This window comes from Syngnathus acus, chromosome 2 (assembly GCF_901709675.1).
Source record: "Syngnathus acus chromosome 2, fSynAcu1.2, whole genome shotgun sequence".
NCBI lineage: Eukaryota > Metazoa > Chordata > Actinopteri > Syngnathiformes > Syngnathidae > Syngnathus > Syngnathus acus.
In genome coordinates this window covers 4967842-4982211 of record NC_051088.1, presented here as the reverse complement: position 1 = coordinate 4982211, position 14370 = coordinate 4967842, and the positions used below count along the sequence as shown (strand labels likewise).

Sequence of the window (14370 nt, the reverse complement as noted above, 5' to 3'; positions counted from 1 at the left end):
GTTTGGCCCTGCCTCATGTCTCCACCCCCGCCCTTCAGATCAGTGTCAATCAAAGAATGGAGTTCCGGGTGTTTGAGCGGCTCGGGGACAGGGACTTCTCCCCGAGGGTTATGGCGGTAAGATGGAGCCTCGCCCTGTTCAGCTTTGACTTGAACCTTTCTTAACCCCCACTTGTTCCTCAAAAAGATCCCTTAAATGTTGTCATGGATACGTGTTTGACTAATCCCCAGCTCACCCCAATTGAGCACGATCATTTGACCGGCGGTGATCCCAAGGATTTCCCGTGTGATTGATTGGAATGTGATTGAGCTCTAATTCAGGAACGAGACGTCAGTATCGTGACCACGAATGAAGGGGTTTGATTCCGTTTTGTTTTGCATGTCAGCCTTGGTGATTGATGATTGTCTGACCGGTGTAATGAAGTGGTTGTTTGCAAGAAAGATGATTGTGGTGCCGGTGGTGGTGATTTGCACCCTCCTTGCTTTGCATGGAACAAAACAATACATTTAAAGCATAATTTAGCGGACATTCTTATTAGAGTTAAAACATAGAAAACCATTGACAAAATCGACTTGCAACAATTGTATTGTGGGCCTTGTCAAAGTATTGGCTGGTTAATGACAACTGAGTGCCAACCACTTAGTTATACTGCATAACAGGAAAATTATAGTCCTCAGTTTTACCGATTTTATCAGATGTGATTTTCCCAGACTCCAGTTGCAATGTTTGTTCTAAATAGTATGGGCAATTCACATTGTTTCTGATATATGAAGAAACATACCAAATGCAATGACAATCAACAAAATTCTTTCTCCTGGCTTGTTACTAGGTGGCATTCATGCTGCTCAATGATATCTTCCCCATAGGCTAATGACAATAATCTACATAAAACAATCACATTCACTAGAATATTTGAATGATAAATTGAACACAAAAAGATTAGTGTGAACACTTGCCTGTTTTTTTTTTCCCCTGTGGATCCTATCCTTCGCTATTCACTGAAAAATAACTAAACGCGGGGAGGGGGGCATCAATTACAACACAGACCTCAGTCCCCCTCTCTCTTGAATATCAGCACCGATCCTAATAGCCAACAATGACATCGTAATCTCGTTCCATTGGAGAATGCACAGTTCATACCTGTATGGGCGGTAAGCACGCAGTAAATCCCCCTAAATGTGTCTATTTGTCTCTCTTCACTTCTCCCAAGGCCAAACAGTCACTAGCCACCCTTACCAAGGATGTGCCTAAACGTCACTCCCTGGCAATGCCAACAGAGCCGGTTGTCAACGGTAACAACCAGGAGTGGGTGATGCAAGCTGACCTTCCCCTCACTGCTGCCATCAGACAGAGTCAGCAGACCCTCTACGTGCACACGGGCCATCCCACCGACAGACAAGGTAGAAGTAGCTTCAGTGACTGGCCGGCATGCACCCGATTATGATGTGTGTTCTTGTGGGCGTGCTGTTAGCCATCATTCCATGCGCTTTTTGGAAGAAGCAGCGGGCTCACCTACTTTATCTTGCACCTTCCAGTTGTTTATACATCGCTATAAAAAGCCGCAGATCGACAGAACCAAACCAAATGTGGTGGCCACCTGATTTATCCCCAATGTAAACATTAACATGTTTCTATTTCTTATTGAGTTATACAAAATATTGACAAAAGGATTGAAGTGAAACAAGTGCTTGAGTAGTTTTGAGTCAAGCCAGCCACAAAAACACACTTCATACTTTGCATAACGGCAATGCGCTGCTGAGGCAAAATAAAGGCCTAAATACAGTAATACTTTGACATCAATACCTTGGTAGTCTTTTATTTTGAAGTTGGCGCTCGCAGCGCGTGGTGGCGTTACATACTAATGTTTCTAGACAAGAAAATATCCTCGATTAATCTTCTTCGACTCGTCTTTGATTGCATTCTAGGCATCTACAAAACAGTCTTTAGTCATTTAACTTCATAACGTGTGCAGTTGTTGTGATTCATGCTGTTCAAATTGATAAGGTAATGCAAACTGAGTCAACACACAAGCAGAAAAAAAGGAAATGGCCGTAAAATCAGTTGATGTGTACGTAGCAGTCTCACTGGTACATGCTCACTCACTGTTGCTTGGCAACTGCACATGATTGCATGTAATTTCAGGCTTTTGATTTGGTATTATGTTTATTTGTGACTCCAAAGAATGTCACAAGAATCCTATTTTCCCAGTTGTTGCATTCAGTGCCAAAGCTCTCTCTTTAGAAAAAGAAAAAAAAAAATCAAGCTTTCATCCCCCAATCCCCCCTGCCACTCTCATCCCATTTAGTGGCTGCTGTGAGGTTGAGCCCGTGCCACTCGCGTCAGCCCTCCGTCATCTCCGATGCCTCGGCTGCGGAGGGAGACAGGTCGTCCACACCTAGTGACATCAACTCTCCACGTCATCGGACACACTCACTCTGCAATGTAAGAGATGCTCGCTAACACCGCAACATCGAAATTTTATCCTTGCCTTGAAATACAGAGTTCATCCAACTTTTTTAACAGAACCTGACAAAAACGAAGACAAAAGATGAAATCGCTCATGTCCTTAAATCCAAATTACTATTTGAATTTCTTTATTCAGCAGATACAAACAATTCAACACATTATTATTTCATTTATTTAACTGTATCTGCTCAATGTCAGTGAGGATTATGCTAATAGTAGAACAAAAAATTAATTTCCACATCAGATATAAGGATTGGGACAAAAGTATAAAAGTGGCATATAAGAAAACATGAGTGGCGTTCCTTTACTCATTCCAGCATATTCGTTGATTTGCACACTGGTTTCCACTATTTTACGACGCTGATAACACGAACCAACGGATTCAACAACATTGTGAAATATCGCCGTGTTCCAATTACTTCTTTCAACTTCTTGACTGTTGTTGGCTTTGCGAGGTAACCATTTTGGGCTTCGGAGTTATCTCTGATGTGAGCGGTGGTGCGTTGCATTGGTGGATGCCTCGGAAATTGTGCTCCAAAGTTTTTAAAATGTTTTTGTACTTCCAGTAGCACTTAATGAAATTTTTCTCCCTACAAAAGTTAAGCACTGCAACCAAAATAAAAAAATAGGAGTAATGGCAACACATGAGCCCATTTTTCTGGACAACCAGTGTGATTTATTTGTGACATCTTTGTTTGGTGCTGTGCCGTGAGATTTTTTTTTATGTAAATCCTGTGCCTTAATTGGCTCACTAAAGGTTGGAAAATGTAAACTGAAGATATACTGCTTCCCCATTACATGCTCGGCATATCAAAGTGACATTCTTGCTGCGTTTGTGTGTGCTCGGCTGGCAGCATGACAAATGTCACCCACACTTCTTGTATCCAGGCATTTATCACGCATCTTTTGTGCCGCCTCCTTTTGTTTGTCCTTCAGTCTCTAGAAGATCTGGAGGTGGCCAAATGTAAGAAGAAGAAGGACAAAATGGGCCTGGGCTCTTTGTCGCGAGTCTTCACCCGAAAACAACGCAAGTCCCTGGACCCGGGTCTGTTTGATGGTACTGCAACACCCGATTATTACATAGAGGAGGACGCCGACTGGTAAAGGCCACGCAGAGCCTCTGTGGAAATGATCGGAGGATGGCGCTAGGTTTTAATGTCCGTGACAAACGGCACGTGTGAAGGTGTGCGAGTGTGAGCTAGCAAATTGCACCTGTACGTACGGTATGTACATTCATGTAAATAGTGCGCAACATGGTGAATATCAGTTTCAATTCTCTACTTTGATTTTCACTCAACTGCAAACTTGAAGGACTGCTGTACATGTAAATAACAACAGTTGATGTGCACTTTGTGTGTGTGTGTGTGTGTGTGTGTGTGTGTAAATGTCTCCATGTCCTGAATGCCTTTTCTTATTTTTGATATGTAACCCTGACTACCTTTTAAGTCCCCGCCACCCACGTTTACCGTCCTGCCTGCCTGGTTCATTCCCCGTCCTGAGAACAGTTTTCCTGTGGGCGGCATGCAGACTCCTCAAATCCATCCCATTCTCTCCACAGTCAGGCAAACTACACAAGCGCCTCTTTAAGCGGAATGAATCGTCCACTCAAGGCATTTTGTTTCCTAGCAACACGAGGCCTAGCAGGGATTGTGGGAAATGTGATTTCTATCTGTTCAGATAGAAGCGTTTGTACATACATGCGTGCCGTATTGTGCCATGCATGCACATACTGTCCCACAGCGCATGCGACTCTGACGCCACCGTCCGTAAAATGAACTAACAACTGTCTGCTTTGAGAAAAGAGAGGTCAGTTACCCCTGCCACACTCTCAAACTTGTCAGGAACTTGTTAGCCGTTGTAACTTCAATAATTCTTAAACACACACAGTGACTAATCAAACATTAATGGAAAGTTAAGTCAACCAAAATTATTCCAAAAAGAATCTCGTGTATGCCATACGTATGTGGTTTCTGAAAATTAGATGCAAATTATGTTATGTCACGTCGGTTAAACTGTGATGATTAGTGTTCATATATCGGTTTCATTTGTTATTCAAATTTGATAGGTATTCTTTTGAACGATAATTTATCTTTATGAAATGCTTTTTGTTAACATTTCAAGGTGTCTGGAACTGATAAACTGTATTTACTTGATTTTGTTTTTTTATAGAAAATTAGGTCAGTTTTCAAAATATGTGGTTTGGGTCAGTGTTTTGAAATGGATTAATCAGAACAACTGAGCTTCTGCTGTTTAAATAGTGCACTTAATGCATAAGGTAACTCCATGTGCTTTACATAATTAAAACTACAAATGTTTAAAAGAAAATTCAAATCAGTTGCAAAAACATTCTCGATTATTTTTATGCACTGATCTTGAATCTGCCTTTTTCCCCCCCTTCTAGCACAGGGGTGTCAAACTAATTTTTGTCGTGGGCCGCATCATACCCATAGTTTCCTTCGGAGGGCCAATATGACCTTCAACCCAAATGAATGTATGAACGTCTCATATTATATACAGTATAGGCACACAACAAACTGATTTAATAACTAGTTTTGAAATCCAAGACTAGTAAGAACTGTTTAAATTTTTAAAAGATGAATGGTAATAAAAAAATGCTTGAAACGTCTGAAACATCTGTATTTTTTAAAAGTGAAGACAATTTGAAATTTTAGTATTGACACAAAGTTGATGCACAATTTGTCTTCGTGGGCCAAGTATAATTCCACTACAGACCAAATCTAGCCCGCAGGCCAGAGTTTGACACACCAGCTCAGTGGCCTAGTGGTAGAGTGTCCGCCCTGAGACTGGAAGGTTGTGGGTTCAAACCCCGGCCGGGTCATACCAAAGACTATAAAAATGGGACCCATTGCCTCCCTGCTTGGCACTCAGCATTAAGGGTTGGAATTGGGGGGTTAGATCACCAACTGATTCCCGAGCGCGGCACCGCTGCTGCTCACTGCTCCCCTCTCCCCCAGGGGATGGATTAAAATCACACGGGGATGGGTTAAATGCAGAGGACAAATTTCACCACACCCAGGTGTGTGTGACGATCATTGGGACTTTCATCATCTAGCATATCAAGTTTTCATAATAATAATGATAATAAAATAACCATATAATACATAATATAGGAATGTATTTTGTAATACTCGTGAATTAAGGGTTAAAAGCAGCAACAGCTAAAAAACAAATTCAGAAATGTCATAGTTATATAAATTATGACGCATGGTAAAATCCGAAATCTGCAAAGCTATACATAGACGAAAAATATCTGAATCAACAATACATTTAGGGACACATGTAGCCATCTCTGACTAACATTTGCTGTTGACCAGTGTTATTAGTGCTCTTTTGCTGGATCGGGCTGGAATCTGCAGTGCCTCGCCCCCAGGAAATCTCATCTCTAGATCCTAATCTAACCTCACTTTCCCCTGCAACACTAGTGCTGGCTGTGTGCGGTGGTGGGTGCCTTCAGCACAAAGCTCGCCCTACAAAACTTAAGCTATAAAATCAATTATGAATTGGACTGTATGCATAAGCACTTCCAATTGTTTATTTCACCAAACATTTCGGCTTTAATTTTGTTCTCTTGCCAACTTTCAGAAGAAGCCAAGAGGTCATTTCAGTCTTTGAGACCATTTCTGTGTTTATTTTTTTAATTATTTTTTTTGCTCAAATGTTTTACTCATTGTAAATGGGACAACAATAGGGAAAATTAATATTATTGAAGAATATTAAGAATGACAGTGGTTCAGCAGAGAGCGGCCTTTAATTGTAAAGTCGTGAGATGTGTATGTGTGACGATTTAAAAGGCATGGTTAAACTAAGGACAAAGAAACAAGGAGGTGATATAAAATCTAAAGAAGTAAGAGTATTTTAAAATGAAAATAAATCATGTTGAATTTTTACGTGACTGTCCTCTCTTTCCCTGCGTATTAATATTTGTGTGTGATCATTCTTCATGGTTCTAATCTTGTATGCCTTGTGTGTGCATGCGTTTAAGGATGCTTTCAAATGGCCTCCTTTCCTCTCCCGCCAAATGTGAGCGTCCAATCGCAGCTGACATTGAGAGGGAAAGGACACCATGCTGGAAACACGTGACTTACTGTAACTCGTTTGCACTAACTACACTGGTTCTCATCGCTTCCCAATTATTGACGTTGAGGAAATCAAGAAGTGAAGAGAAGTTAAGAAATTGTAAAATTGAAAACATACATCACTAGGTTAGAGATGTTCGGATTTCAGGTGAAATTTCAAGCTGCATTTATTTCGTTTTCATTTTAAGCTGCACTGTAACCTTTCCAAGTGAACTTAATTTCACTTTCTCTAAACCTTCCAACTGTTCAAATGTTTTTGTACTTCTGGGGTTGGGGTTTAGGATTTAGGGGTTTGGGTTTAGGTTTTAGGGTGAGTGTTATTGATTAAGTGTCATAGTACGATTTCAAACTAAAGTCATCTTTTCAACCTAGGGTTAGGTTCAGAGTTAGGGGATAGGGTTAGAGGTTAGGGTTGGCCCATTTCTCTTTGCAGCGCCTCCCAAATTTCCTTCATGTCTGCCTTATGGGATGTCGTGGTAAGAATTTGAAGGGGAGATTTTTAAAATCCTTTTTGGATTAAGCCTGTAAAACAATATGTGGACGACTTACTTTCTAGATCCACTGGGTGGGAAATGATGCGTGGGACAAAGAACATGAAGAATTTTAAAGTTTAGGAGTCAAGATTGAAATGATGCAACTTTGTGTCAAACATACTTAAAAATGAACAGCCTTTTTTCTTTTTATCACAAGCTTTTTGGCAATAGTTACTTCAGAGCATGTTTTATTAATGCTTTGATTTAAATTCCTCTCTTAGCTCAGGAAAAACATAATGATTTTCTACTATGTGGGCTAATAAGTATTGATTTATTCTGACCCTATACGGGCATATGTGAAAATGTTGTACCCAACAGGAAGCAAAAGTGTTTTCCAACATACAATTTGAAAAGCATTGCATGATTAGCTTATTTTAGGTACACAAACAGGATGAAGTGCATTTTAGTTTAAATGGTTAAATGGTTAATTTTGCACTGGGAAGCGCATGATTCATGATGATGCCCAAGTCTCGAGTCTGCCCGTCTGACAATTGTTGGCTCCACATTGCCATCTAGTGATGAAGCCCTTGCTAAAAAGCTCACCTTGCAAGTAGTTCTTGTTACCTACCCTGTATACTGCAGTGTCAGACAAAGCAAAACTACAATACAGTACTGCAACAATTCTGGGTTTGAAAATGTGTGTTTGAAATGTCCTTGCATTTCAACGAGTGCACAAAAAAGGGCTAATATTATTAACAGAAACTGTATTGTGAAGGAAAGTTATTACCAGGCCTGTTAGCCACAAAATGTCTGCTCCATTCTTTAATCTGGCCCACTGAGCATTGATATTTTCACAGTACAAGTACTGCAATTTGAGCTGTGTTAATTCAGACAGTTTTTCATGAAATTGGTCAATTAATATGTATTTCTTTGTTTATCTTTTTTTAATTCCATTTACCTCAAATAATGGGCTAATTGACTACATCTTAATATGTTGAATATTTGTAAAATATATTTTACATAAAGTAATTAATACATAATTTCATTGTAAATAAGTCTACATTCACATTTTAATGTGTTTTCAAAAGATGTTAATAATGAGCCAATGTGGTTAATAGTTATCTGATGTGGACTATGAGCACCCAAATTTGTCCACCGCTGCGCTTGAAAATCGAATGTGTGATGTCACAACTCACTCTCTGCCCTCACCCACACTGCCAACCACAACACCCACATTTTCTTGCCCTCCCCCTCTCCTCATTCACCCACTCACCCAGACTCGGAGAGCCTCACCAGCCTCAATCGCCTCAGCCTCAGCTTGCCAGACGGCCCGGAAGAGCCGTTGGACCGCCTGCAGCAGGTGGAGCTAGCCAGGGGCACACCTATGTCTCAGTGGAGGGCGGGCACTGTGCAGGCGTGGCTAGAGGTCGTCATGGCGATGCCCATGTACATACGTACCTGCTCGGAGAATGTCAAGAGTGGCAAGGTAAGAAATACAGTGAACCGCTACTATTCATGGGCGATAGAGACCAAGCCGTGCCACAAAAATCCAAGTGTAATTGACATAACCCAAGAATAGCCTGTAGAGCACTACTTGCGTCAAAATGAAATTCCTCAAAACACATCGACATTCTTGATGGCGCTGACACTGAATGGCTACATTTTTGAGCAAATAAAACCGGCGGATTACAACAAATGTGCTAATGGGCAAATCGACACATACCGAACTGCAAATGAGCAGGGTCATGTTGACATGTTTGTTTTGTAGGTGTTATTGGGGCTAACCGATGAGGACCTGGAGCTCGGTTTGGGCGTAACCAGTTTGATGCATCGTCGCAAACTGCGTCTGGCCATTGAAGACTACAGGGAAGCTGAAGATGGAAGAGGGTGAGGAAGGCGAGACAAACCTTGACTTAAACTATATGGCAGGCGGAGCCTTCCATCATATGGCTGAGTTTGCTATTGGTCCAGCAAGCTGCCCTCATTTCCATAATACCACAACAGTTATCAATCTATTTCCATTGGCACATAAAAAAACAGACAAGCATTCATCCTCAAATTCTGACCAAGACTGATTGGGAACTGAACCCACACACGACCATGACTGACACTGCTTCTCTGCAGTTTATCCAAAGCTGCTGACATGGACCACCACTGGGTAGCCAAGGCCTGGCTCAGCGACGTGGGCTTGCCACAGTACTCGCAGGCATTTCACACGCACTTGGTGGACGGACGCATGCTCCACTCCCTGACCCGCCGTGACCTCGAACGCCATCTCAACATCTCCAAAAAGTTCCACCAGGTCAGCTTGCTGCTGGGCATCGAACTGCTGCACTCGCTAAATTTTGAAAAGGATGTAAGTGGCAATGCACACAGCACCATCCGGCCTCTAAAACGTGAGAGAATCTCACTTGAATAAAAGGCTCTTGTCGAAATGCTCACCAGGCACTGCAGGCCCGCCGAGTACAGTGTGAGCACCAAAACACGGACCCTTTGGTTTGGACCTCTCATCGTGTCATTAAATGGCTTAAAGATATCGACCTCAAGGTGAGCATAAGGGAATGACTAATTTCAAACTGAATTCACTTTTTCTTACACCCAAATTGAAACTGGCTCACTGTGCTTGGCTGAATCACCATGTAAACCTTCCGTCCATCTGTGCAGGAGTTTACGGAAGGTGTAGTCAGCAGCGGCATTCATGGAGCTGTCATGGTGCTGGAACCGAGTTTTTCCAGCGACACTTTGGCCACAACAATGGGAATTCCCAGCAGCAAGCACATGATTCGGAGACACCTCGAAGAAGAGCTGACAAATCTGATCGGCCTGGCCAGGTAAACCCATGCCATCCAGTACACTTTTGTTTTAGCACCCACTCAAAGCAAGAGATGTTAAATCTTCTTTGAATTTTGCAGGGCAGATGGAAAGCAAGGCGTTGAGCGCTTAGTTTTGGGAACACCGCCAACTCCCATTCGCCAAAACTCCCCGAGCAGGTCGCCTGGCTCTGCCAGTCGACACACGGACGATGAGGGCTCACTTAGGAGGAGGGCTGTCAAGGTGGGAAAAAGCAGTTACCTTATCTTATCATCTTGAACTGCACACATTGTATAGTATGTATATCAAAATTAGTGTTGGGCAAAATATAACTGGTAATATATGTTATATTTTGAGTCATTACCATTCAAAAGTAATTACCGTTTTTTTCCGTGTATAATACGCCCCCATGTATAATACGCACCCTAACAATGGCATGTTGATGCTGGAAAAAAGCCTGTACCCATGTATAATACGCACCCAATTATTATTATTATTTTTTTTTTAAATTTTTTAAAATTTGTTTTTTTTTTTAAAGTCCCAATGATCGTCACACACGCAGGGAGGCAATGGGTCCCATTTTTATAGTCTTTGGTATGGTCTTAACTAGGCTGGATGTATTTTTTTTGTTGGCGTTGATTTCTCCGACTGCCCGTAAAGGCACCACCGCGATCAGATGAAAAGAGAGGAAAGTGACGTGCGGACATGTGAAAAAGGCGGCTCTGTATGGGAGAGACGTTGAAGAGGAATAAAAACACCCTTGGAAACCAAAACTTGCCCCTCGTCGTGACTCGGAGCCGCAACAAATGTTTCGGATTTGTGTAGGGTACATTGTGACAGCAAACGAGCAGGTGATCGAGCAAGCGTCTGATACGAGAGCATTGCGTTCGTATGGAGCGTGTTTGAAGTGAACAGCAGAGACGAAAGGAACAAGGCAAAGTGTTGTGAAATAAAATATTACCTGTAATACGCATTTTGTTATTTGCTGATTGTATTAAACGATCACATTCATTGTCAGTCAAGAAGAGAAGAGGACTATTATCCCTTCTTTGACGAAATGACCAGAGCACAGTACAAACACACTATTGTTCTTTCGGTATTTATTCAACCCACATTCTTTCACAACATGACAAGAAGAGAACAATACATAAATCAATACTCGTACCAGTACCATGATTTTCTTAAAAAAAAAAAAAAAAAAAAAAAAAATTAAATTAAAAAAAAAAAATTAAAAAAAAATTGTACCCATGTATAATGCGCACCCCAGATTTTAGGACAATAAATTAGTTAAATTTTGCGTATTATACACGGAAAAAAACGGTAGTTTATAGTAAAATACTAACTTCTCTAACCTTAATACATTGATGGCCTTAAAGTGGAACAGTGCAACAGATACAAGTGTTCATAAGTTTTTACACTTTTATTTATTTCCTACAAAATAATGTATTTGTTTTTGCATGCAACGTATATTAAGAGGCAAAACAAACAAATGCGTTTCTAAATGCCAAAAGGTACATTTAATCCAGGTAGCTCCCAAGGACCACACGAGTAGCCTGTGAGCCTGTACTAAAAATATCTCCTGTGATGGGAAAGATTATATATTTTCTAGCAAAGTTGCAGAAGCACTGCCAGAGACTTGTAGAAAAAAAGTGTTGCATATAATTATCTGTTGCCTATTATTAAGTCGTTTGAAAACATTTGTTATTTCATAAGTGTGCATCATATGGTTTGCCCTTGGCATGAATCAATACCCAAGAAGTGTCTCTCTCATTTCTTTTGCTGCAGCCGCCGACCGGATTCAGCCCTAAGGCACGCAACGGACGGGACTTGAGCTATCACAGCAGCTATGGGTCGCTACCTCGTGAGGTCAGAGAGCAAACACCTCCGAGGACACAAGGGAGCCCCGTCCGGGCTTACGCCAACATCGGGGTGACCAATGTGTGAGGTTGTGACAGTGTGACACGTCGCCGAGAAACCTTTTGATGACAGATTGCACTCACGTCTTCATTCAAATGTCTGTTTAAAAAAACGGCATCACCTTGAACATGTTTTTTTTTTCTTAACAGAATCAAAAGATGGAGATCTGAAGCTATTTTAATTATTTTTGTATTTGTCGTTTGTCTGGATTAATGAGATTTGTATGGATGGATTATGTATTCAATAGGGTACTTGATTACAATGATGTCCTATAAATGTAAAATGATTAGCATTCATACTTTTTTGAAGCTCTGATGTGTGATGCCTGGTCAATGTAGCAAATCTCAATTAACAAAAACTGCTGAGTATGTTGGTCAATTTCATTTTGCACACAGATATACCCATGCATGTGCGTGCGTGCGTGCGCACGCACACACACGCACACACACACACACACACACACACACACTTGTACGCACACGCACGCACATACACAGTTCTTGACTTTCATTTGTGGTTTCGAAATGAATACAAGCTGTGTGTGAAAGTTAAAGGCAGTTTCTTTTTTTTTCTTTTTTTAAATTGAATATAAGTGAGATGTTATGTGTGCTGTGTCACAGCCGGCAGGAACCAGGAACAAGATGCAAGTGCTAAAGGTGATGCTAAACAAGAATGATGCAACCTCCTAAATAGATTGTCTCGGAGGGACAGTGTAAGAAAGATGCCAATAGGATATTATTGTATAACTTACTTGACATATACAGCTCAACAATTTGTGTTTTTCTGCCTATTCTTTTAACAGATAAATGGCATTGCTTGACTGTTTCAACAAATAAAATAAGGGTTCATTAATTAACGCTGCAGATCCTCGCAGGACTGTCTTATTATTCACTGATGAGGGCCGTGGGCACGCTGGAACCTATCCCAGGTGTGTGTGTGTGTGTGTGGGGGGGGGGGGGGGCACCCTGAACTGCTTGCCAGCCAATCGCAGGGCACACAGACGAACAACCATTTACACACACAATCACACTTAGGGCAATTTGGAGTGTTCAATTAATCTACACTGCATGTTTTTGAAATGCGGGAAGAAACCAGAGTACCTGAAAAAAAAAAAAAAGGTAAATGAGGAAATGCAATTTACGTATGACGCTTGGGCTTTACAGTATTCTGATGATTCATTCATGAGTTGCAGGTTTTCTCAATTCCCTGTTAGCAATTTGCAACTTCCTCCTGTTAGTCATTATGACCTATAAAGTTTGCTAATGGTGACACAACCTGAAATGTGTTTACCGTCATCTGACTGGCTGACAGTGTTAACACAAAACCAAATTTTTCCTTTGTGCTTTATTCTATTTTTATTTCCCCTGCCAAATATCAGTATCATGAGTCTAAAAAAACTCCATATCAGTCAGGCCCTAATTTTGACAGCTGTCGAGAGACAGGAAAAACCAAAAGGCACTTTTATTACTATATTATTTCTACTTTAATGGTCTGTAGAGCGAAGACATGGTCTATCAATTTCAAATGTATGGTTTGAAAATCAAAAATTTCAATATCTACTGCATGGTTAATGTGAATTTATTTGACCGAATACAATTTCATTTAAACCACATATGACATATGCTCAATTTATACAGTACATTGAATTATTTGCTTCAAGGGAAAGCCCGAGCTGCAATCAAGGCTTTTCCCTGTTCTTTCCTGTCTCAGTTCCTGCATGTGACTTAAAACAGAAACTGCCAAGAGGGCAGACAACAGTGTGAATGGGAAGAACAGTTCCAACCAGAACAATACAATCCAGTGGCTTGGCTTTAGGTTGCTTTTGTCATTGTTGTCAAAGAGGCCTTTGCTTAAGTCATGGAGAAACACATCTGAAAAATGGGGTGGATTTGTTTGTGCAACTTTTGACATGTCCATAAACAAATAGCGGTCGTGAAAAATAAAGCGGGTGGCAGTTTGAGAACTAGCAATTGGCTAATGACCAAGGTTTGAACTTCAAGCATTTGTCAGAATGGCCTTCATTAATTAGGTTGTGGGTTACTTTTCATGCTATCGTCTCATGTCACCACATAACTCTTGCTTTCAAATATGTAAACTCTTTCTGGCATGTAAGTTCTGCAGGACGTTGCTTATACTTCAGACTGTTAATGGAAGAACAAATGTTTGCTCAAGCACAATGTGTTGCATGTTAAAGTTCCAGTTTGCGCAGTGTATTATTTAGGCAAAACTACTCAGACTATGCATGTTCAACACTAACTCACAAGGAGTATGGAGTACCTGGTATTGCTATCACTCACCTTTCAAATTACAGTATTATTTTTTTTAAATAAGCTAAGGTAACAAAAAAGAAAGGCAAAAAAAAGTAAGCCCACAAAACAAATACCAGTATCTTTGAAGACTTCTTCGGATAGGCCACGTCATAAGATAGAAAAGAGTCGACAACTTCCTAGAAATAAATTATTAGCAGTCCTACTTCTTACGGAACCATACAGCTCTCAATACCTTGCTTCAATTACCAACATTCAATATCAGTTGTGAAGCATGATTTTCTTCAATTACAGAAACAAACAAAAAAAGAAAACTGGATGTAGTCATCACACTTCAGT

General features: G+C 40.8%; 2 protein-coding genes and 1 long non-coding RNA gene across 4 annotated transcripts in view; 2 read left to right on the top strand and 1 right to left on the bottom strand.

Annotated features, from left to right (window-relative positions):
• The window catches only part of LOC119119654 (kazrin-like), a 93759-nt gene extending 89314 nt beyond the window's left edge, over positions 1 to 4445 (top strand). The window contains exons 8-11 of one of the 2 annotated variants that reach the window (XM_037246141.1): positions 39 to 116; positions 1211 to 1400; positions 2306 to 2442; positions 3403 to 4445. In XM_037246141.1, the coding sequence (XP_037102036.1) occupies positions 39 to 116; positions 1211 to 1400; positions 2306 to 2442; positions 3403 to 3570 (573 nt within the window). In that variant the 3' untranslated portion in view covers positions 3571 to 4445. The remainder of the gene's footprint in view (positions 1 to 38; positions 117 to 1210; positions 1401 to 2305; positions 2443 to 3402) is intronic. The other variant, XM_037246142.1, reaches the window with a different exon arrangement.
• Positions 2145 to 8416, bottom strand: LOC119119658. Its single transcript, XR_005097374.1, has 2 exons — positions 8310 to 8416; positions 2145 to 2435 (listed from the first exon to the last, which is right to left on the bottom strand). It is a non-coding gene; the product is annotated as an uncharacterized LOC119119658 (long non-coding RNA).
• LOC119119655 (kazrin-A-like) lies at positions 8046 to 12627 on the top strand. Its single transcript, XM_037246143.1, has 7 exons — positions 8046 to 8522; positions 8805 to 8923; positions 9161 to 9392; positions 9482 to 9583; positions 9701 to 9867; positions 9949 to 10090; positions 11633 to 12627. Exons 1-7 carry the CDS (start codon positions 8421 to 8423, stop codon positions 11789 to 11791), a joined length of 1023 nt encoding a protein of 340 aa, XP_037102038.1. The 5' UTR covers positions 8046 to 8420; the 3' UTR covers positions 11792 to 12627.
• The last annotated feature ends 1743 nt before the right edge of the window (positions 12628 to 14370 follow it).